General features: G+C 34.7%; 1 protein-coding gene across 2 annotated transcripts in view; it reads right to left on the reverse strand.

Annotated features, from left to right (window-relative positions):
* LOC136031631 (homeobox protein dve-1-like) overlaps positions 1–19,057 on the reverse strand; it is a 128,771-nt gene extending 109,714 nt beyond the window's left edge. The window contains exons 1-2 of one of the 2 annotated variants that reach the window (XM_065711272.1): positions 18,926–19,057; positions 11,999–12,151 (exon numbers count right to left, since the gene is read on the reverse strand). In XM_065711272.1, the coding sequence (XP_065567344.1) occupies positions 11,999–12,139 (141 nt within the window). In that variant the 5' untranslated portion in view covers positions 12,140–12,151; positions 18,926–19,057. Of the gene's footprint in view, positions 1–11,998; positions 12,152–18,258; positions 18,424–18,925 lie in introns of those variants that run through there. The other variant, XM_065711271.1, reaches the window with a different exon arrangement.
* Positions 19,058–25,978: the final 6,921 nt, after the last annotated feature.

Below are 25,978 nucleotides of genomic sequence, written 5' to 3' on the forward strand. Positions count from 1 at the left end.
ACATCTCAAAATTTTGAATGAATGTTTGTTCTGAGAAATGATAAGCCTGGGGGAGGGGCTGATTGCCCTCAAATCCCTATTAGTCTTAAAAAAGGCACTGTATCTTTTAATTATCAGTCAAATGGGCCCTAAATAAAAGCCACATTATTTGGCCATATTATAATAATTTTTTTTCTGGTTTTAAAAACAGAGTTGTGAGGAAGAGTCAAAGTTTAGCGTAAAGAGCAAGGTGTTGAACAGGGGAGAGTCCCTTTCACATACGGAATAATTTCTGTTCGTTTTAAGTTTTAATTATGTCACTCATTACTTTCAGTTAAAAAAAAACCTATTTTTTCTGTAATTTCTGAACGTTTTTGAATTAATGTAGGTTTTGATTTTAGCTCACCGCACATGAATAATTCGACCAAAATTTGCTTATTAACTTTACTTTTTTTGGCTAAATGGCTTTCTGAAAACGCTGATAGGACTGTTTTGAGAAAAAATGTGGAGGAGGGGGCCTAGTTGCCCTTCAATTTTTTGGTTACTTAAAAAGGGCACTAGAGCTTTTATCTTATCTACGAACGTTTTTATTAGTAATGGATATACATATCTTACGAATGAACTTACGTAGCGAACTTCTATATTCGTATGTTTTTATTACGTATATGAAGGGGTTCACCCCCTAGTCAATACCTTGCTCTTTACGCTAAAGTTCAAGTTTTGCGCCAATTCATTAAGAATGATCGCTTAATCACAATGACCTTTTAGTTATGATAAATAATTCTTATGAAAGTACTGAAAAACCTTTGCGTAAAGAGCGAGGTATTGACTAGGGGATGAACCTCCTCATATACCTAATAATTTCTATTCGTTTTCAGTTTTGATGTTGCTCCTTACTTTCGGTTGAAAAAACTTGTTTTTTATTTAATTTCTGAACGGTTTTTAAGTAATGCTGGGAAATCCGGCACCCCTTTCATTGCAGTGTCCCTTCCCCAATGAAAACTTCCTGCGTGGAAAGATCCTTCCACGTAACCTCCAACCCTCCCCTAACTACCAGAGAAAATCCCCCCTGGAAACATCTGTATACTTCCCAATAACCAACCAGTAAACATAGGGTAAACTTCATAACTTGTAGCCCATCTCCCGGGAATTTTGGGGGATTAAATCACCCTCAAAGACTTAGTTATTATGCTTTTCGAACATAATGAACAAAATGGCCCTCTCAAAAGTTTGATCGGGTGACTTTGGAAAAAAATTAGCATGGGAGGGGACCAAGTTACCCTCCATTTTTTGGGTCACTTAAAAAGGAGCTAGAGCTTTCCATTTCCACTTGAATGAGCCCCCAACGATATTCTAGGATCACTGGTTGAAGTTGAAGTTGAAGATTTTGATGAATATGAATTTTTGAATAAATGAATCTGAATCTGAAAACTGGGTTCATGCAATCACCCCTGGGGAAAAAACAACTTAACAGGCATCCGCGATCTTTCTTCTGGCAAAAAATACAAAATTCCACATTTTTGCAGATAGGAGATTGAAACCTCTGCAATAGGGTTTTCTAATATTCTGAATCTGATGACGTGATTGTCATGAAGGCTCTGTGAATTTTATGGGGTGTTTCCCCTTTTTTTCCAAAATAAGGCAAATGTTCTCAGGCTCGTAACTTTTGACGGGTATGAACTAAACTTGATGAAACTTATATATTTGAAATCAGCATAAAAATCTGATTCTTTTGATGTGTATATCGGTATCAACTTTTAGAGTTTCAGTCACCATTGAGCCGGATCGCTCCTTACTTACAGCTCGTTACCACAAACTGTTTGAAAATAACTCACTCAAATTCAGTAGCCCTTATGTTGGAGCAATCTCTCTTAAAGAACTCTGACAAAAGGTGTTAAACTTAAGTTTAAAGAGCGAGGGATTGAGGATGGGGCATCCCCTGTAATATATGAATTCATGTATATGCCCCCTTCTATTCATTCCAAGGTTTAGCGCTGCTGCTTGCCTCCAGGTGAAGAAACATTTTTTTCAAGTCGTTCCTAGAAATACTCCTCCCTTCTCTGTGGAAAATTTTCCCCATAAACTCTAAGGCCCACAGAAAATTCACCCATTGGACAACCCCCCCCCCCCCCAATAAAAAGAAGAAAATTTCGAAGTACTTCCCAGTGACAAATGCTATATGCGAAAAATGGAAAAATTGTACAACTTAAAGCCCTTTCCTCAGGGGGTAGTAGGGGATAGTTCATCTCCAGAGGCATAGCTATTGGGTCTTTAATTATGCTAAACCAAAGGAATATTTATAATTTTCATTGGATGTCTTCAGGTTAAAAGGGAAAAGGAAGGGACCAGTTACCCTCCAATCTTTTCGTTCATTTAAAAGGGGAACTAGAAATCTTAATTTGTGTTCGAATGAGCCCTCTCCTAATTTTCTAGGATCAGTGATTCAATGTGATCACCCTAAAAAAAAGCAAATAAATATGCAGCCGTGACCTTCTTCCAGTAAAAAATACAAAATTCTACGTTTTTGTATATACATGCTTGAAATTTTGATTAAATGGGAAAAACAAGTTTTTTTTTACTGAAAGTAAGGAGCAACATTAAACGTTAAAACGGACAGAAATTATTTCGTATATGAAAGGGGCTGTCATCTCCTCAACGTCCCCACTCATTACGCTGAATTTTTTTATTGTTTTAAAAAGTACACTTGTGAGAAACAGTCAAACTTTAGCGTAAAGAGCGGGGCGGCGAGGAGGGGACAGCCCTTTTCATATACGGAATATTTATTTTTCCTAAAGTTGTATTTTGTTCCTAAGCTTTATTTACAGACTGTATTCTGTGTTGCTATGGCCCGCAGGCTTTTTGCAATAAATTTTATCTTATCTTAAATTGCCTCCGTTTAGTATAATATATGAAATAAATAGAATTGTAGTTGAATCCTAAAATATTCTAGGATCAGTTATTTCTGTGTTGTTAAGAATGCTCTACTTTTGTGCTTTTAATATGGAGTATTTATTGCATATATTGGTGTGATTTTCTTTTCTTTTGATTTCTGATTCTTTGCTTTTTGAAATTGTTATTGTTTGAATTATTTCCCTTTTACAATCTTAAAATGGTGTGGTTGTATATAGGTGAGATATCTGAGAGTCTGATTATTCTTCTTCCTCTTTCTCGTTCGAACTTGTTGGAGCCAAAATTTACTTATTTAGTTTACTTCATTGGCCAAATAATACCATAAAGGCAAATGCGTACTAAAGAAAACTGATCTACTTCTGTGTATTCCTTAATTAAGTAGACTTATCTTTGTTTTGACAAGATTTTTGAAGACACTAAATTTCAGACGGGGGAAAGGGGAAGCTGGATTTATGCAGGGCAGTTGCCCCCATATTCCATAGATCCTATAGAAAATTACGCCTCTGTCTATTGGGCTTTCCGGTCTCTGATAATGCTTTTAAGAAAACAAAAAAAATGGGTATTTAGACATTCCTCTAGAAACCTTCCAGAGGCCTGCTAGCACTGATGGAAAATATGGAGCCCATCACATGCTAATTCTTTTCAAGGTTTTGGACAGTAAAATCCATACCTAATTCCTTTAGATTTAAGTTGTTTACTCTTCATTTCCATCCGACTTCAGGTTCGAGGTGTTATCAGAATCTTTTTTGAAACTCTTAAAAATTGATCAATAACAATTAGAAATTATAACCAGAAGGAATTTGGTTCCAAATAATAGTCACTGTTTGATTAATTTGGAGCTTTTTCAATAGACAGTTTCTAAAATATGTTTCAACTTCGATTACTCAAGGCCATGGTTCGCTCTCTTCTAGGTTGTAGCTATTGCTGCTAAGAACATTTTTATCGTATTAACAAAAAAAAAGTTTTTATTTTTTGTAAACTAGAGCTTCAACATTGACTTTGCAGACATGAGTGACGGTATTGATTTGAACCTGACTTCAAAGCCCACAAGTTTTCAATTCAAAATCATTTTATCTTCATCAAGTGGGTCACTGTTGTTTTTTTCTTCTTTTTTTACCACATTGCTGTTGTATTTGAATGACAGTTTCTACTGACCTGGCTTTATTGAAGGCTACTACAGCCTTTTATTACTTGAGTCTTCTTGTCTATTCAGATTAGACTTATTCCTAGATCGCATTTCGTCAGATGGATATCAAAAGGCATACATTCATATTTATAAAGTTTCAGAAGAGCAAAAAAAAAATCACAACCTTTTTATTTCTCCTCTGATAACCGTTAGACAAAAACCGATCAATACGTAAAATCAATACATATCAATCCGTTTTTTTTCACGGGTATTAGAGGAAAAATAAAAAATGTGTGAGGTTGTTTCCGTTCTTCTGAAAATTTACAGTTATGGAGATACGTCCTTTTGATACCCGACTGACGGGTTGTTACTATTTAGGTTCCGTACTCAGAGTCTGTATTGATTCTGCCTCCAGAGGGTGGCACAATTTGCAAAAGTGCATATTCCAAACTTGTTTATCTACCATAGCCCCATTAAATATATAACTTAAACGTGCTAATGTCAAATACTTGATTAATTAAGAGCTACGAACCGTGGACCAAATTACGATAAAACATTAATAAAAATATGTAAATCAATTTTGGTTGGCTACAGACCATTTGTCAAGGAATTATACGGCTAAGATGAAGAAGCTGAAACAATTTTAGATATTCTTGACATATTTAAAACTTTCAAATTCAAAGCTTTTATTGTTACTAATTCATTTATTACCAGGTACGTTCAGCGGGAAACCCTACAGTAAGAACTTATCCAGACAAAGAAACCTATAGGACGACTGTTATAACCGTTGCTACAAACGGTTTAAATTATAATTGGATTATATATAAATCCGCTATTTTAGTGTTTTAAGTGACCACATTCTACTAAATTTCTACTGACAGATTTTAGTAGGATTTATGTGACTAATTTATTTAAACCAAACCTTGAATAATTGTCATCTTGTCCATTGACTGACTATTTATCTGGGTTCAAAAATGGTAGATGTGTGTTGTTTAAGGCACAAAGCTCAAGGGTCTTGTGAAAAAGCTAATTCAAAAGAAAAATCAATCCCTTAGAAGATTGGGGGATTACAGTTTACGACTTTGAAGTACAGAAGTACTTCCAATCTCCCCAGGACAGCTAATACACGAAAATTTTGCGACGACTAACAGAGGCAGTAAAAAAAATATATATGCCTAATTGAAATATTATTTCTTCAATTTAGTCTAAAATGAAAAGCCTAAAATAATCAAAAATTTTTATTGTTGATTAGCTTTGGACATTGAAATTTTTCAAATAAATTTCAAAAATTCCTCTCACGGATTACCTTTTTTAGAGTAAGGTATTGAGGAGGGGATAACCCTTCATATATGGACTAATTTTTATTAGTTTTCAAATAATGCCGGTAAATATAGCTCCCCCTCTATGAAATATATCCCACCCAATCACGGAAAACTCCTACATGGAAATTTCAACCAACATAAACTGCACTCCCCTTGTTAAATACCCTCCAGACAGTTCCATCCTCGCTAAGAATCCCCCTCCCTGTAAAAGTACTTGCTGGGGATTCAACAAAAAAATTTTTCTTAGCATTCTTTCGTTTGAATAAGACTTTAATCTCTAATCGGCTTCTCGATCACTCCAGAAATGCCCCTTTCGGTGGAAATTATTTCCCAGAAAAAAAAAACACGCGGAAAAAAGCACCTGGACAATTCCCCGCGGAGCATCTCCACATGAAAAATTTGGCAAAGAGATTGTAGTACAATTAAAAAGAACTTCGTATAGTAATTCCATCAAATCCCCTCAGTGTAAAATTTTCCCTGGAAAATTCACCCGTTCCGCCAGAAACTTCCCTCCACAAGATTCTCCCATAGAAATCCAGCCCAAGCACAATCCCCCACCCTCTAAAAATATCTGTATACTTCCCAATAACAACTACTATGCTTAAACAATAAGCAAATTTCATAGCTTACAGGCCTCTCCCCACAGACCGTGGGGGGGGGGGGGCTCATTTTACACCTTATGACACAATTATCGAATCTTTCAACTATACTAAAAAATAGCTATCTTAAATTTTTGATCATATAATTTTAGGGGAAAATAGGGCGTGGAAGGTGTACCAGTTACCCCCCAATCCCTTTACTCCAAACTTTTAATGTCCGTTTGAATGAGCCTTTTTCGGATATGTTAGGACATCTGGGTCGATAGTCAAAACAAAGACAAACACAATTAAACACGTATCCGTGATCTTTCTTCTGACAAAAAAAAATTATACATTTTTGCAGATAAAAGCTTGCAACCTCTATAGTAGGGTTCTCTGATACGCTGAATCTAACGGGGTAAGGTTTTCATTAAATTCTATGACTTTTAAGGGGTGTTCTCCGCATTTTTCGAAATACCTTAATTTCTCAGGCTCGTAACCTTTCATAACTAAGACTAAACTTAATGAAACCTATATATTTGAAATCAGAAGACAAATCCGATTCTTTTCATATATCTATTGGTATCAAAATGGGTCAATCTTCACTTACAGTTCGTTATCACGAACTGTTTGATCGGTCATGTTTCGAGTAAACTCTTACGAATCAATCGCTAGGTCAGGACTACCAGAGTTTCCCAAAAGTGCAGTATGGAGATGACAGTAAAAGGATTGAGTTAAATCCCAACCTGTTTTCAAACAGTTTGTGGTAAAGAACTGTAAGTAAAGAGCGATCTGGCTCATTAGTAACGGAAACTCTAGAAAAGGGACTTTTGATACCAGCAGATATATCAAAAGAATCGGTTGACTATGCTGATTCCAAAAATATAAGTTTATTTAAGTTTCGTCTTGGGTTTCATTTTGTCATTTGTGGTAGTTTTACGCTTCAAAAGGTTATTGGACTTTATTTCTTCTCATTTTTAGTTTAATAGAGCTCTTTACTTTTCTTTGAAAAACTTATTTTGTGGAAAAATTTTATAAATCAATTTTTGCACGCTTTTTATTGCCGTAGTCTTTTCTTTGGGAAGTACAATAATATATTAGATCTTTCCAATCAAACAGTTCGTCATACGATCTTAGCGAAAATCACACCATCAGATTCAGTCTATCAGAGAACCATATTGCAGAAGTTTCAAGCCCTTATCGACAAAAATGTGGAATTTCACATTTTTTGCCAGAAGACATAGCACGGATGCGTGTTTATTTGTTGTTTTTTTCCCAGGAGTGATCGTATCGACTCAGCGGTCCTAGAATGTCGCGAAAGGGCTCATTCTAACGAAAATTAAAGGTTCTAGTGCCCTTTTTAAGTGACCAAAAAAAATGGAGGGCACCTAGGCCCCCTCCCACGCTCATTTTTTCCCAAAGTCATCGGATCAAAATTCTGAGATAGCCATTATATTCACAGTAGTCGAAAAACCTAATAACTATGTCTTTGGGGACGACTTACTCCCCCGCAGTCCCCATGGGAGGGGCTGCAAGTTACAAACTTTGACCTGTGTTTACATATAGTAATGGTTACTGGGAAGTGTACAGACGTTTTCAGGGGGATTTTTTTGGTTGGGGGAGAGTTGAGGGGGGGTACGTGGGAGGATGTTTCCATGGAGGAAATTCTCATGGGGGACAAGACTTTCAATGGAGGGGGCGCAGGATTTTCTAGCATTATTTACAAAAACAATGAAAAAATAAATATGAAACGTTTTTTCTACTGAAAGTGAGGAGCAGCATTAATACTTAAAACGAACAGAAATTATTGCGCATATGAGGGGTTTACCTCCTCGTAATACCTCGCTCTTTACGTTAAATTATTTTTAGTAATTTCAACTATTTATTCTACGGTCTTTGTGATTCAGGGGTCATTCTTAAGGAATTGGGACAAAATTTAAACTTTAGTTTAAAGAGCGAGGTATCGACGAGGGGTGAGCCCCCTCATATACGCAATAAAACATATAAGTTCTATACATAGAATATAGAAGTTCGCTACGTTAGTTAATTCGTAAGTTACGTATATTTTTTACTTATTAAAACGTTAGTAAAAATTAAAAGTTATAGTTGCCTTTTTGTGTAATCAAAAAATTGGAGGGCAACTAGGCCTCCTCTCTCACTCCTTTTTTCTCAAAATCTTCCAATTATCACTATGAAAAACCCATTTAGCCCAAAAAATTAATATGCAAATTTCGTTTTAATTATTTATGCAAGGAGAGCCAAGATAAAAAAATGTATTAATTTAAAAACGTCCAGAAATTAAAAAAAAACAAGTTTTTTTTTAAATGAATGTAAGGAGCGACATTAAAACTTAAAACGAACAGAAATTACTCCGTATATGAAAGGGGCTTTTCGTCCTCGACGCCTCGCTCTTTACGCTAAAGTTTTTAAAATTTTTAAGAAGTGGAGTTAAGAGAAAGAGTCAAACTTTAGCGTAAAGAGCGAGGCGTTGAGAATGAAAAGCCCCTTCATATACGGAGTAATTTCTGTTCGTGTTAAGTTTTAATGTCGGTCCTTACTTTCATTTAAAAAAACTTGTTTTTTTTTTGTTTAATTTTCTATAAGGATCCATAGTTTGGCTTACTATATGCATACTGGAAAAACTTTTTCAACAATTTTGAACAACTTACACCTTTTTGAAAATCTTGATAAAAAATTGCTGTTTAATTTAGTTTTATACCTCCTCAACTTGACTTGAAAAATAAAACCTAATACAATTCCGAAAAAATTCTATCTATGGTCTCTGACAACCTGGATACACTTGCGCTCTTTGAGATAGTCCTGAGATTTCTTATTGGCAACCAGCTTATACACAGTGATTTTTATTTAGATTTAAAGCATTATTTAGTTTTAAAGCATAATTTTATAGTTGTTGGGGGTTGACATACCTAATATCCCTAGATACATAATTACTGGACCGTTCAACTATGCTAAACAAAATGGGTGTCTCAAAGCTTTCATTGGACGCGTTTGGAAATTAATGGGCTTGGGAGGAGGACTGCTCGCCCTCCAATCACTTTTGACTCTTAAAAACGGTTCTAGAATTTTTAATTCCCATCGAATTAGGTCCTATAAAAGTTTCAATGACATTGCTGGCTATAATAGAGCGGCGCTGCCTGTGATATTGCTTATATACCCTTTGAAAACCTCCATGCATTTAGTTTTTTATTCAATTGAAACTCCCCCTAGGCGATCCCTAAAAGTTTTACCTTAATACGCTAGCGTCATTACTTACAGCAACTATAGAAGCGGTATTAATTGCATACTCATAGTGTTTTCTGGCGAGTTCAAAATCTACCACAACGTACCTTGAAAAACCTAATTCAATAATATAAGCCGTTCTTGAGATATTGTTTTGTCACCCTTTAAACAATTAACATATTTATAGTTTGTTTTGGTTTAGTTCAGCATACACATAGATATTCCTTGAAACTTCACCTTTTAGCTTGCATAGCAGCAATAAATACCTTTAGCTTGCATAGCAGCAATAAATTTGTTTCGATTTAGTTCAATGCAGATTCAATATTCCCTAATTTTCGCCTTTATACCTTTAGCTTTAGAAGCAGTAGTAGTAGTAGAAGTAGGAGTAATAATAGTAGCAGTAGGTCTAGTAGTAGTAGCTGAAAGACTTGCTAGTTAAGGTATGGACGAAAAAGAAATTTCCAAAATATTGGAAACTCTCAGTACTTATACCGCTATATAAAAAGGGAGACAAGATAGTCTGCTCGAAATACCAAGTTATATCACTAATAGATCACGCCATGAAAGTCTTTTGCATAATTGTCATAAACCGTTTCAAGGACGCCTGAGACAAGTTGACAAGACCAGAACAAGCAGGTTTCAGACCTGGCAGGGGCTGTCAAGAATATATTCTTACCCTCCGCGTTATGCTAAAGTAGAGCAAGAGGTTTCGACTGTCTGGTTTCATCACCTTCATCGATTTTGTTTGCCACTTTTGACTCCCTTATTAGGACCGAGCTTTGGAATATCATGGTGGGAAAACCGTGTCCTGGCAGAACTGACCGAGAAACTTAAGAGACCCTATGAGTCTACAGTTACAAGAATCTGAACTGCCTACGGTGAACCGAAGGATTTTGACGTTGAGTTTGTTACTCAACGTCATTACTTAGGGGTCAAGCAAGGGTAATCCCTTTCGCTAGCTCTGTTCAATTACATAAAAGACTGGATAGGGGCGAATCGGCCTTGCACCCACAAAGGGTTTGTCGTCGGTCAGAGAGAAGACAACCCGATCGCCCTGACAGACCTTGACTTAGCAGACGATATGGGTCTCATGAGTAGCTTTTTGGCTGAGCTCCAAAAGATGATCAATGATGTCTCCTGTACATCAAAGAAAGCTGGCCTCATGATCAGTAAGTCTAAAAAAAAGTTATAAATGCAAGCACCCCAAACCACCCAGATTTCCAACTAGAAGGCAAAACCATTGAGGCTGTTGAAAAGCTCTGCTACCATGGTTCTATCTTAGCTCTGAACGGAGGTACAGAAGCTGAGGTTAGAGCTCAAATAGGAAAGGCAAGGGGCGTTTTCAGAAGGATGAAGAAGATCCTTTGGAATAGACATTGTTTTATCGATCCTGGTATACACCTGTGAAACATGGCATTTATAGGCCGAAGAAAAACATTCACAAGAAAGTATTCAACCATCACTGCATGAGAAACATACTACAGGTCAGCCGATGGTCTCATAACTCAAACGCTGAGATTTAAAGGCGTTGTGCCCAGATTAGCCGCCTCTCGGTAATAATATACCAACAATATGACAATTGAAATTCACGGGACACACACTACGACGGCCAGCTGGAACGATATCCTGCGATGTCCTCACCTGTGATCCCCTTCCAACTTGGAAACGTACCAGGCAGATAAAGCAAGAATCTCTGGTAGACATTCAAGAATGATCCGGATCCTTGAGGTGGCTTCAACAGAAACGGATGTCGTTGAGATAAGGACTGACTGAAGATAGCAGAAGAGGCTGCTGCTGACACATCGTGTTGGACTACATAAGTCATCCCATCATCCATTGGTGCCGGGCAGGATGGATTACCGTCTGGTTCCCGCCAAAATTAAGTAAGTAAGGGGTACCCCCTTTCCGCCACCTGGTTTACATCTCAGAATGCCATGTGTGCTACACAGTTCAGCCACTTTTGGTGCGGTTTCCAAAACACCTGGTACACTCCCGCTACGCTTGGCACGAGTCAACGTGTGTACATGATTTCTGAAAGAGTGTACCCATCGAAAAAGAAACAGAGTATTCCTAGGTTACTCAAGCACCATCTAACCTAACGGGGTGCATGGCTCCTAAAAATAGTGTTGAGTAAAAAGTATAACCTGAGTAGATGCGAGTCTCTTCAATCATATTGGGAAGACGTCAGAGCTGCATCTCAGCTCTCTGATGTCTGACGAGGTATCGTAGACGCCCAATGTGCCATTCCTACATTTGGAGGGACTAAGGTCCAGAAGATGCTTTTATAGCTTCTAAAGCTAAATTCACAAGCACTTTCAAAAGAGTCTTTCGGCATGCGAATATAGATATAGAAGAACACTGTTACATCTCTAGATGATGGAACAGTGAGTGGCAAGAAGTTCAGAGCAGTGAAGTGGTGTTACCAGATGAATAAATAAATAGAAAAAAAATTTAGTTTGTAATTTAAATCTGAGAATTATGTTACCCCATGAGGTATATTTTCAAGAACTAAGCAGTTGATAGAAAGTAAAACTTATAGTCCTTTTGAGTGATGAACTTGAAATAATATCCTAGTATGATTCCCTCAATAGGTTGTTTATATAAAAAGACCAGTAAATGCATAAACAGGAGGAAAAAACTGGCCAGCTGGACTTCTCTAATTATGCAAATGAACAATAGTGAAAGTTTTTATAGGCCAAGGAACCCTTTCCCAAGCAGGGACGTCAGTTTCAAATAAAATTAAAGCTTACCACAAATGAAACAGATGAAAAAAATATACACCAAGAGTAAATAATTAAACAAATAATATTATCAAATTACTGAAATTATCCATAGAAACGTACCTTTTGGTACTGCTTGATTTGCTCCGTCATGATGAGTTGGGAAATTGAAAAAGCTCCTGGGGCCCTTGACGCATAGAGAGCAGGCCAGAAGTCACGTGGATTTTGGGCCAGCGCAGACATGCCAAGCTGTAAGTCCGCCATTGGGCTTGACTTCTAGAGGTAAAATTGCATTTTTGATTAAATTCATCTTCTTGAGCTTATGCTTAAAAATTCAGAAGCAAAGCTATAGACAGTGGCGAAAAAAAAAAACAAAAGATAATTAGTATCAGAAAATTGTCTATTGTAGTCAACGAGAAAGGTTCTTATTAACCATATTTTTATCCATTTTTCAAACAGTTCATGGTAACGAACTGTAGTAAGGAGCGACCCGGCTCAATAGTAACCAAAACTCTAAAAAATTGAATTTTGATATCAATCGCTACATCAAAAGAATCGAATTTTAATGCTAATTTTAAATATATAAGTTTCATCAAGTTTAGTTTTACCCATCAAAAGTTACGGGCCTGAGAAAATTTGCCTTATTTAGGAAAGTAGGGGAAAACACCCCCTAAAAGTCGTAGGATCTTAACGAAAATGACACCATCAGATTCAGCGTGTCAGAGAACCCTACTGTAGAAGTTTCAAGCTCCTATCTTCACAAATGTGGAATTTTGTATTTTTTGCCAGAAGACAAATCACGGGTGCATGTTTATTTAATTTAATTTTTTTTTTCCAGGGGTCATCGTATTGACCAAGTGGTCCTAGAATGTCGCAAGAGGGCTCATTCTAACGGAAATGAAAAGTTCTACTGCCCTTTTTAAGTGACCAAAAAAATTGGAGGGCATCTAGGCCCCCTCCCACGCTCATTTTTTTACCAAAGTCAACGTATCAAAATTTTGAGATAGCCATTTTGTTCAGCATAGTCAAAAACCATAATAACTATGTCTTTGGGGATGAATTACTCCCCCACAATCACTGGGGGAGGGGCTGCAAGTTACAAACTTTGACCAGTGTTTACATTTAATAATGGTTATTGGGAAGTGTACAGACGTTTTCAGGGGGATTTTATTTTGTTTGGGGGTGGAACTGAGGAGAGGGGGCTATGTTGGAGGATCTTTCTTTGGAGGAATCTGTCACGGGGGAAGAAAAATTCAATGAAAAGGGCGCAGGATTCTCTTGCATTACTATAAGAAAACAATGAAAAATAAACATGAAAACGGTTTTTCAAATGAAAGGAAGAAGTAGCATTGAAACTTAAAACGAGCAGAGATTATTACGCATATGAGAGGTTCTAAAAATACTTTAGCATAAAGAGCGAGGTATTTAGGAGGAGATAAATACCTTGGTCTTTATGCTAAAGTATTTTTAGTAATTTCAACTATTTATTTTACGGCCTTTCTGATTCAGGGGTGATTCTTAAAAAATTGGGACAAAACTTACGATTTAGTGTAAAGAGCGAGGTATTAACGAGGGTACAAACCCCCTCGTATACATAATAAAAATATAAGGTTATGAAAGTTTGTAAGTTAATTCTTAAGTTACGTATATTTTTTACTAATAAAAACGCTCGTTAAAAATTAAAAGTTGTAGTTGCCTTTTTAAGTAACCGAAAAATTGGAGGGCAACTACGCCTCCTTCTCCACCCCTTATTTCTCAAAATCGTCTGATCAAAACTAAGAGAAAGCCATTTAGCCAAAAAAAAAAAAGAATTAATATACAAATTTCATTTTAATTATTTATGTGCGGAGAGCCAAAACCAAACATGCATTAATTCAAAAACGTTCAGAAATTAAATAAAAAAAACTAATTTTTTTAGCTGAAAGTAAGGAGCGACATTAAAACTTAAAACAAACAGAAATTGCTCCGCATATGAAATGGGTTGTCCCCTCCGCAATTCCTCGCTCTTTACGCTAAAGTTTGATTCTTCGCCACAATTTTACTTTTTAAAACAATTTTGTAACTGTAATTTTGCAACAATTTTCTAGACAACTAGAGCTTTAAATTTTATATAAACGTTTTTATTTGTAGAAATTATACGTGACTTGCTAATTAACTTACTTAACGAAATTCTATATTTGTATATTTTTATTACGTATATGAGGGGGTTTGCCCCCTCGTTAATACATCTTACACTAAAGCTTACATTTTGTCCCAATTCTTTAAGAATGACACCGGAATCACAAAAGCTGTAGAATAAATAGATGAAATTACTAGAAATACTTATGCATAAAGAGCGAAGTATTTAGGAGGACATGAACCCCACATATGCGATATAATTTCTGTTCGTTTTAAGTTTATCGCTGCTGCTTACTTTCAATTGAAAAAAACTTTTCCATGTTTGTTTTTTAATTGTTTTGTTTTCGTTTTCAATAGTGCTAAAATATCCTGCGCTCCCATCGTAAAAATTATCTAAGCCAATGACAAATTCTTACATGGAAAAATCTTCCCAAATTACCCCCTCTCCTTAACCCCCTTCCCAACCAAAAAATCCCACTAAAAACATCTGAACACTCCCTAATAATCATTGCTATACCTAAACACTGGTCAAATTTTGTAACTTGCAGTCCTTCCCACTTGGACAGTGAGGGAGTCCTCTCTAAAGACACTGTTATTAGATTTTTTGACTATGCTGAACAAAATGACTATCTCGAAATTGTGATCCATTAACTATGGGAAAAAAGAGCGTGGGAGGGGGTCTAGGTGCCCTCCAATTTTTTGGTCACTTAAAAAGGGCACTATAGCTTTTAATTTCCGTTAGAATGAGCCCTCTTGCGACATTCTAGCACCACTGGGTCGATACAACCACCCCTGGGGAAAAAAAGAAGAACACAAACACGCACCCGTGATCGGTCTTCTGGCAAAAAAATACGAAATTCCGCATTTTTATAGATATGAGCTTCTACAGTAGGGCTCTCTGATATGCTGAATGCGATTATGTGATTTTCGTTAAGATCCTTATACTTTTAGGGGTTTTTTTCCCCCTATTTTCTAAAATAAGGCAAATATTCTCAGGCTCGTAGTTTTTGATGGGTAAAACTAAATTTGATTAAACTTATATATTTAAAATCATAATAAAAATCCGATTTTTTTCATGAATCTATTAGAATCAAAATTCCTTTTTTTTAGAGTTTCGTTTACTATTGAGCCGGGTCGCTCCTTATTACAATTCGTTACGAACTGTTTTAAAAGTAAATTAGGCCCATATCGATGTCCATGGGTGATATCCTAAAAAAAAACCCACTATCCTTGAAAACCCTTGAGGTAGTGACCTGTAATTCATTTTTGATAGGTCTGACCCTCCTCCTCCAAACATATACTTGAAGAGCGGTACTTTTTCAGAGATGATTATAATTTTCATTGCATTGCTCTATAAATATTAAACTTGAACTTAAAAAACGGGGATGGAGGAAGGAACGTCTTTTACATTTAGGAGAACCTTCGATTAAATGATTCATCGAAACAAACTGCTGGTGAAGAGAGGCTATTTTCAATGGAAACCAGAACCAAAATCAAAATGTAGCAATAAAATTTATTATTTATTTTGAGTTTAAATGAGTAAAATGTATCAATTTTGAATTTTACATTAAAAGCTAATAGTATACCGAAAAATAAATAATTTTAGAAATAAGAGATGAACTCCCCCAAAAAGGGTCATTGTCTTGGTAGCAATTATGCGAGGGAATTTAACACTCTAAGAGCCCTAAAAAGGTTATTCATTTAATTTCTCTATTGATAAATTGAATTTAATTGTAAAATTGGTTTTTATTACACATTTAATTGGGTTGAGCGTACACAAGATATGGTGGTAAGGATGCTACTGATTTATAGAACAAATCTGCAGAGATAAACAAAACAAACAAACAAAACAAAACAAACAAACAAACAAACAAAACAGAAGTCAATTTAATCAGATCGTAGTTAAAGTGTGAATGACATGAAGCATGGTTTATTTGGAATTGGCTATGTGAAAACTGCCAAACATTTGTCTTATGAACTGGGTAAAATTTGAAATTGAGTTTTTAATTAAAAAACGGTATATCATAAAAACCTTCCTATGCAGTAAAGGAATTTTCCCTTCTAGTGGGTGTTTAGTTAAAACTGAAAGGAAAAGTGGGTTAAAAACACTCTTAAGATAATCTAAAAATAAATAGGACGAAACAGCTTAAAAAGGTATAGTTTTCTTTTAAAGATTAAGTTGTCTTCTCTAGTCAACACAATGATAACATGTGAATTTTTAAAGATAAAAAGTGATGTCAAAGTTAACGACTTAGTTTTGCTTATCTATTTTCACGATTAACGTGGCAGTACAGACAGAAATGTGGTGGTGGCCTAAAAGTTTCGTAATTTTGAAATACCAGTTCGAGTTTCCAGGAAAGTATGGACCGAGGAAAGGCCCTTGGGTTAATTCTTTTAATTTTGGGGACCTCGATGGTTTAAGAAATTGGTACTTTCAGAAAATACAAAATTATGACAGCCATCGCCTCTTTGATAACTATTTTGGGTACTTAGCCTATCTGTTATAGCGCCTATGTTAAGTTCTTCATCTAAGTAGAACCTGTTTCTCTGACTAATTATAATGAAATATCACACAAATTGATGAAAATATAACACTTTAGAAACAAATTTGGGCTATATATTTGCACACTAGGGGGAGGGGGGAGTGTAGTGTGTCTGCACGCAAAATGTGTTAGGTATAATTAGTCTGTATACTATGAAGTAAGAATTGTTTTCTAACTTCATACTGTCCAAATACTTTAACCCTTCTTAATGTACAAATATATTGCCCAATTTATATATTTCCCATCTATTCTGTCACTTGTCTTTTCTTGACTTAGTAAGCTGAAAGAAACTAACGAAAAAACCGGTTCTACAGTGCGTTAATGAACGAAAAACTTATTATAGGCGCTATAACAGATAAGAACCTTATTTTCAGTCATGGAATTTTTTTACTATTATTTTTTTAGTTCAAGAAGGGGTGATTCTACGACGTGAGTTTAATAACTTTTTGGACAAATTATAGAACGCCACAAAACCAACGTTTAGCGAAGTTTTGAAACACGAGAATATTTGAGGGCTGCAACCTCGTAATTTCAATTCTTTCCGCGGTAAAAATATGGTCACGAAAGAATATATAATGAAGTGAGAATATATATTCATTCAAACTAAAGAGAACAAAGTGCTCTTTAGTTTGAATGAATTTATATTTTCACTTAATATTTTTGTCAGTCCTGGTTGAACTTGGTTGAAGTAAGGATTCTAGAGCTGTTTTTAAAAAAACATTATTAGTTTTAGTTCTCACAATTTAATGTAATTTTATTTATATATACATATTTTCTCTCTCGTTCTCGTATTGTGCTGAAGACGGCCCTTGGACATATGGCCGAAATATTCACAGAACTGATTTCCACTGTCTTGAAAAGATTTTCCCTATTGTTTCTACTTTGTATTTGTTTGTTATGGAAAGGCAGTGTGGTCTTCGTCGCTATTTACGTTAAGTTACCCATCATAATTTTTATGGGAGATAAAACATTCGAAAATTTGTTTTCGGCTTTTTACTATTTTCAGTAAGTGGTGAGTTCGTAAAAGAAAGATTTGCTTAGTCCATGAAGATATGGAAACTAGATTTTGAAACCAAAAGCTTGACTTTGCAACTGCTTTTTTAATACAAAAGAGGATCTAACCCATTATGAAAAAAAAACTAAACTTTTGAACACCTTAAAAACCAAACAATTTAGAAACATCAAAAAGAAGAAGAGCAATAGAGAATTATTTTCGTAAGACAATGGGAATCCAATTTGAATGAACATTTCGGCCATATGTCCAAGGGTCGTCTTCGGCAAAACCTAAATATATAGAAGAAGAAAATCTTACAACAAAATACGACCAATAAAATTAAATGAATTATTTTTTAAAACAGTCCCAATATCCTTACTTCTGCGAAGCTCAGCCAGAAATTTTCTTCTTGCTTTTGATGTTTGTGTTGGAAAGGCAGTGTGGTCTTCCTTGCTATTTAAATAATTTAGGAGAAATATAAAAACTCTTATAAATAATAACCCACAAACAAGTTTTTGACAGGGTTTACTAGACGATATTTCTAGGGGGTTGTAAATAATACCAAACTTTTTGTTTTATAAGACCAAATTTTCAGAAAAGGGCCCTTCAAACCTGTATTAGCAGTGGAAAATATCTTCCCTTAAAAACATTTAGTTTTCTCGTCTTAGGTCAGTCCTATATGCAGGAAATTCTTAAAAAGAGGATAACATTCAATAATAAAAACTTACTTAATTTTATTTGATGTCCACTAGTTTACAAACTATAAGAACAGAGAACCATTTGAATTTTCACAACCTTCTTCACCTGTCTTGGTGACAACTCTGGAAAGTCAATTACCTATCACTGAAATTAATATACCCTTAGAAAGGTACAAGCGCATTCAAAAGTAACTGGAAAAAGTTTCCGACTTGATCTCTATCACTGATTTGTTCTAAATCTGATTGAAGGCGGGACCGAAAAAGATAAGTTACTGATCAAGCGCCCAAGCGCTGCTTTAAAGTCGGCTTAATTCCTGTTAAACTGGGATAGTAGGACTCCTTTTGGGTTAGTAGGACCTGTTAAACTTGGTTAGTAGGAATTTTTTTGGGTTGATCGCTAAGCACGGTTCTCAGAGTCTGTAATCAACTTATGGAGTCGTATTTTCTTATTAGACTATGGAAAACCCGTTTCTATAAAATTCTGGTTCATAAAGAAGGGTATATTTTCAGTTTTTTCTTTCAAATCCAATCGTACCATCTACAATACATGTGGAGCTAAAAACTAAGAAGGCTTTTTGTTTAACTAAGTTTTCTTATTTCGTTATCAAGATACCTATACACCAAAACAAGTAAAACTTAATGTATATGCATTAACATTTACTATTAATATTTAATTCAAAAGTCACCAAATAAATACCTTGAGATTCCAACGTCCATCCAAGGTTTGAAATTTATAAAATATGTGCCAAACATGAAGAAAATGAACACATCCTGGAAATATAACTAAAAAAGAGCTTTCCACAGTTCCTTCAACCCTTTTCTCTTAGAAATATGCTTTGTTCTTGGCCAATGAAGTCAACAAAAGAAATGAGGACCAGGCCATGAGTTTTCCAGTGTTCTTGGTAATTCTTATTCAAGTTATCAAATTTTACTTTTTGTTACTACTACCCCACATCAAATAAAATTTAATGTACGTGTATTTTCTAAGCAACTCCATTAAAACTAATAATAGTTTCTTTAGATTCTGTACATGCTTCGAATTGCAAATTTATCTTGCAATTTTTTACTCGTCTTAGGAATTTATAGACCTAAAATAGGCGATCTACAAGTTTTACCATAGCGATACCATCGAGAGAATTAAATTAAATTTAGAATTAGATTTAGCAACCAAGCTAAATACTATTAAAAAGAATATAAAATCAGTAGCAAAAACATCAGACGAACCTGGGACGAATTTTAAAGAAAAAACCAGATTATCCTGCTTTCCAACGTTTAAATAAACATTCCTCAGTAGACACATTTCATGAACTGCTCAAGAATGTTTAGATGATATAAGAAGCGTTACCCCTTCTTAAAATTTACTAATTCTGCTTGATGTGCATAAAAAGCTTTCAATGTTACTTTCAAAATCCATAATAAAATAACATCAAATATTCCATAGCCCGGTTTTCAGAAAACGGTAAAAAGGATTATTTCCAATAATTCCGCGTTTTTTTGTGTGTGTTTTCCATGTTTTGATAACAACGAAAAAAGGTTACTTCCAAAATATTCCATGTTACTTTATTGTGCTTTTTGTAGTTTTAATGTTTTGAGCAAAGGGAAAACAGAGTTGTTCCAAGAGTTGTTCATAAGGAATTGGGACGAAAATACAAGCTTTAGCGTAAAGAGAGAGGTGCTGAGGAGGGTGAAAACCTCTTCATTCACTCAATAATTTCTGTTTGATTTAAGTTATCATGTTGCTCCTTACTTTCAGTTGAAAAACTTCTTTCTGATCATTTCCAAGTAGTTCCGGAAAATCTGGCAAAACCTTCACGGATATATTCCCCTCCCCAGGGAAATATCCTCCAGACAATTCAGTCCCGGTGAAAATTTACCCCAGACAAATACCCTTAACAACTCCACGTGTAAAATTGAGACAGAAAAGAGAAAGCAAGACACTTAAAAATAATTTTGCACAGGAATGCTGACAAATTCCCCAATGTATAATTTTAATTGACAAGTCCAAACCCTGGAAACTTCCCTCCCCATACAACATTCTCGCGTGAAAAAACCCCAGCAAAAAATTCGCTCACCCCCACCCGAAAATGTAGACATATTTAACAATAATAAATACTATGTGTAAAAATGGGCAAAATTTATGACTTAAAGACCTTTCCCCTGGGACTAAAGGGGAGGGGGGGGGTTGTTGCATCCAAAGGCGTAGTTATTGGCCTTTCAACTATGATGAGCCAAATGAATATATCCTTAGGAAAAAAGGGGTAGTGGAGGGGGCCAGGCTGCCCTCCAATCTTTTTGGTCACTTATAAAGGGCGCTCAAACTTTTAATTTTCTTTCAAATGAGCCTTCTCGTGATATTTAAGAACCACTGAGTCGATAAAATCACTCCCGGGGAAAAAAGCTAGTATTCGTTAGATTTTAAGGTATATTTATATTCCTTTTACCATTCCGTATTATTACACTGCTTCTTAATCATTAGTATCTGTTGTATTTAAGATTTATTTATATTTGTTTTATCGTTCCGTATTATTCCACTGCTTCTTAATCATTAGTATATGTTGTATTGGATATTTATTTATATTTGTTTTATCTTCCGTATTATTCCATTGCTTCTAAACTATTAGAATCCGTTGTATTGTAAGGGCGATTTATATTTATTTTATCATTCCATATTATTCCACTGCTTCTTAATTATTAGTATCCGTTGTAATTTAAGAGTAACTTATATTTGTTTTATCATTCAATTTTATTCCACTGCTTCTTAACTATTTGTATCAGTTCTATTTTAAGATTTATTTATGTTTGTTTTATCACTCCTTGTTATTCGACTGCTTCTTAATCATTAGTATCCGTCGTATTTTGATATTTATTTATATTTGTTTAATTATTCTGTACTATTTCGCTGCTTCTTAATTATTAGTATTCGTCCTATTTTAAGAGTTATTTATATTTGTTTTGTCATTCCATGTTATTCCACTAATTCTTTCAAACAGTTCGCGGTATCGAACTGCAAGTAAAGAGCTTAATAATAACCATCAAGTTTAGTCCTACTCATCAAAAATACGAGCCTGAGAAAATTTGCCTTATTCTTGAAAAACGGGGAAACACACCTTAAAAGTCCTAGGAACTTAATAAAATCACACCATCAGATTCAGCGTATCAGAGAACCTTACTGTAGAGGCTTCGATCTCCTGTCTGCAAAAATGTGGAATTTTGATTTTTTTTTTTTTTTCCCAGAAAAAGATCAGAGATGCGTGTTTATTTGTTGTTTTTTTTTTCTCAGGGGGGTTTGTATCGATCCAGTAGTCCTAGGATGTTGCAAGAGGGCTCATTCGAACGGAGATTAAAAGTTCTAGGGCCCTTTTTAAGTGACCCAAAACATTGGATCACTGGATCAAAATTTTGCGATAGCCATTTTGTTCAACGTAGTCGAAAAAATTAGTAACTATGTCTTTAAAGGACGACTTAATCCCCCATAGTATCGGGGGAAGAAAAGCAAGTTATGCACTTTGCCCATTGTTTACATTTAGTGTTGGTTATTGGGAAGTTTACAGGCATTTTCGGGGGGGGGGGAGGTCAAACGGAGAGGGATACATGTGAGGATCTTTCTATGGAGGAATTTTTCATAGAGGAAGATAGTTTTCCATGAAGGAGGCCCCGTATTTCCCAACATTATTTAAAAATTAATCAAAAATTAAATAAAAAAACAGTTTTTTCAACTGAAAGGAAGGATTACCATTAAAGGGTAAAACGAACAGAAACTAGTACTTAAATGAGGGGGTTTACCCCTTGTCAATATCTCGCTGTTTCCGCAAAAAGTTTTTTTTAGTACTTTCAAAAGAAATATTTATTCTAATTAAACGTCTTTGTGATTCAGGGGTCTTTCAGTAGAAAAACTTTTTTTTTATATCTGATCGTTTTCAAATAATACTGCGGAATCTGGCAACCCCTTCATGAAAAATTCTCTTCCCCCATGAAAAATTCTTCCATGGAAAGATGCTACCACTTAACCCCATCCCTTCACCCCCCTCCATCAGGCAAATCCCTCCTGAAAACGTCTGTTTACTTCTAAATAACCAATACTAAATGCAAACAATGGTCACAGTTCATAAGCCCTTTCCCTGGGGACTATGGGGGATTAAGTCGTCCTAAAAACAAATAGTTATTAGATTTTTTAATTATACTGGACAAAATGGCTGTCTCAAAATTTTTATCCAGTGACTTTGGGAAAACATTAGCATGGAAGGGGGCCAAGTTGCCCGCCAATTTTTCTTGTTACTTAAAAAGGCCATTCGAACTTTTTATTTCCTTTCGAATTAGTCCTTTCGCGACATTCTCGGACCACTGGGTCGATACGATTCGCTCTGAAAAAAACAAAAAAAAAAAACAAAAAAAAAACACCAAATAAACACGCATCCGTGAGCTTCAGGCAAAAAATAAAAAATTCGAAACAAAAACAAAAATGGAAAAAATAAAAATAAAAACATTTTTCCAGGTAAAAGCTTAAATCTTTACAATAGGGATCTCTGATATTCTGAACTTGATAATTAATATTCTGCTTTTCATTAAGCTTTTCATTAAGATTCTGCGACTTTTAAAGGATGTTTCCCCCTTTTTTTGAAAATAAAGCAAATTTTCTCAGGCTCCTAGCTTTTGATGGGTAACTCATAACTTGATGAAATCTATATATTTGAAATCAGCATAATAATTCAATTCTTTTGGTCTAAGAAATTAAATAATAAAAAAAGTTGTTTTAAATCAAACAGTTCGTGGTAACGAACTGTAGTAAGGAGCGACCCGGCTCAATAGTAACCAAAACTCTAAAAAATGGAATTTTGATACCAATACCTACATCAAAAGAATCACATTTTAATGCTGATTTTAAATATATAAGTTTCATCAAGTTTAGTCCTACCCATCAAAAGTTACGAGTTTGAGAAAATTTGCGTTATTTTAGAAAATAGGAGGAAACGCCCCCTATAAACGCATAGAATCTTAACGAAAATCACACCATCAGATTCAGCGTATCAGAGAACCCTACTGTAGAAGTTTCAAGCTCCTATCTACAAAAATGTGGAATTTTGTATTTTTTGCCAGAAGGCAGATCACGGATGCGTGTTTATTTGTTTTTTTTGTTTTTTTGTTTTTGTTTTTTTTTTCCCAGGGGTGATCGTATCGACCCAGTTGTCCTAGAATGTTGCAAGAGGGCTCATTCTAACGGAAATGAAAAGTTCTAGTGCCCTTTTTAAGTGACCAAAAAAATTGGAGGGCACCTAGGCCCCCTCCCACGCTAATTATTTTACCAAAGTCAACGGATCAAAATTCTGAGATAGCTATTTTATTCAGCGTAGTCGAAAAACCTTATAACTATGTCTTTGGGGACGACTTACTCCCCCACAGTCCCCATGGAAGGCCCGCTTTTTACGCTACAGTTTGACTCTCTCTTAACTCTACTTCTTAAATCGGTAAAAAAAAACTTTAGCGTAAAGAGCGGGCCGTAGAGAAGGAAAAGCCCCTTTCATATACGGATTAATTTCTGTTCGTTTTAAGTTTTAATGTATTTGAGTTTAATGTATTTTTTTATTTTAAAAGTATTTCCACATATTGAGCTTCCCACATGCAGAGGAAGTATGTCTGCAAGGTTGGTTATTCGCTCATGAAAAGTTACGTAGTACACACAAGATAAATTGATTCATATGGATATTTATCCTAATCCATGTTTATATGGCGGGGTTCATAAAGCGGGTACCCCCTTTAAATCTAAATTAGACCTTGGCTTGATCGAAAAGATGATCAGAAATTAAATAGAACCCTTGAGGGGGCTATCCTCTCCTCAAACCTTTGCTCTTCAGAGCGAAATTACAGGCTAGATTACAGCTCTAATTCTGAAAAGGAGAGACCTATTAATGAAAAGCATTTGTTAAGCGCATATAAGAAAAGAAAGTTAAATAGTGAAAAGATCAAACATTTTTTGTTTGCAAGTCGTTTTTTTTTACAATTTTGGCCCTAAAGATACCTAAAGATATATATATATATATATATATATATATATATATATATATATATATATATATATATATATATATATATATATATATATATATATATATATATATATATATATATATATATATATATATATATATATATGTATATTTATATATATATATATATATATATATATATGTATATATATATATATATATATATATATATATATATATATATATATATATATATATATATATATATATATATATATATATACCTTTCGGTATCATTAGGGCCAAAATTTCGTTTCGTATCACAAAATGGCGGAAAGCGACAATTTTTTGCGGCTCTATCTTTTTGATAACTGAAAAAGGTAAATAGAACTTCCAATTTCCTCTATAATGAGCCTCCTGCTAATGTACTAGGACCAATGGCTTGATCACTACTGAATAAAAAAAGCTACAAATAAATAGTTAACCATGTATCATGGTAGTCCTTATCGGAAAGAAAAAAATGCAAAATTTACATTTTTTATATAGGGGCTTGCAACCTCTACAACTTAATTCTCTGATAACTTGAATTAAATGGTGCAATCTCAGTCAAAATTATTCGCTCTTATGGGAGTGTTTTCTTCTTTTTCCCAAAATGAGGCTAATTTCCTCATTCCATACCTGAGACTCACTCCCTTTTTCACGTGACTTTATGGTATATTTTAATGGGTTTAATGCTCAATGATTATTTTATTGGCAATTGGCAAAATAATGGTAAATACTTTTTGCACTTTCCTTTTTATACTTGCTTGAATTCCAGTCCGCTTACCACTATAGGTAAACGTAACTGAAATAACGTATTTGCTAGTGTAGGCCCAATTCCTTGTTCGATAATAAGGGATAAATATATAATCTTATATCAATGATTTTTAGAATACAATATGAATTTTCTATAAGACTCGAGCAAAAAAAGAAATTTGTCTTTGGTAGGCATTCATTCTGGGGCTGGGAGAAGAAATTAGAGAGCCTGTTTTTAAATTGGTAAATTATCTGCAATCCATAATTAATAAGATGATAAGCCGTAATAGTCGCAATAATCTCAGGAAGTGGTATCCAAAGTCCTCCTTACACAATGTGGACGTGTTTAAAAGTATGCTCTGATGTCATTACGTGACATAAGAGATTATTGGTGCCACTTCAAAAATTTTGGGCAGGGGGCAAAGTCTACTTATCAATATCTAGGCTGGCAAACTTGTCGTTTTTTTCAAATTTAAAGAAATAAAGAAAGACATTTTCAAATAAAACACCCGAGAAGAGACATGTTTTCAAAGTCTGAGAGGAAAAAAATTAAAGGGAGGAGGGTATAGACCTCCTCCCTACCTCACTCAGTAGATGTTATTGGTTATTAGCTTCTTTTTTTGTGAAACCTTAACTGTTAAAACCTATGCATATTAACGACGTACTATGGCTAAGGCAAATCCCTTAGAATTATAATTAAGTTTTTTACAGCTTGAATTGTTTGACATTTTACAGGTTTCTTTAATTTTATTCCAAATTAATCTTTCTGAAGACGGAAGAAAGGTCATTTGAATAATATTCATGAAGCTTTGTAAGCATTTACAAAAACGAACTTGAAATCTATTAAAAAAAAAAAAAAAAAAAAAAAAAAAAAAAAAAAAAAAAATACAAAATGAATTTCACCAAAGATTTATTGCCTGAACAGATACCAGAAAATATTAAAAAAGTATTCCAATTCGCTTGGACGCAAACAG

Source organism: Artemia franciscana, chromosome 10, assembly GCF_032884065.1.
Source record: "Artemia franciscana chromosome 10, ASM3288406v1, whole genome shotgun sequence".
In the NCBI taxonomy this organism is placed as follows: Eukaryota; Metazoa; Arthropoda; class Branchiopoda; order Anostraca; family Artemiidae; genus Artemia; species Artemia franciscana.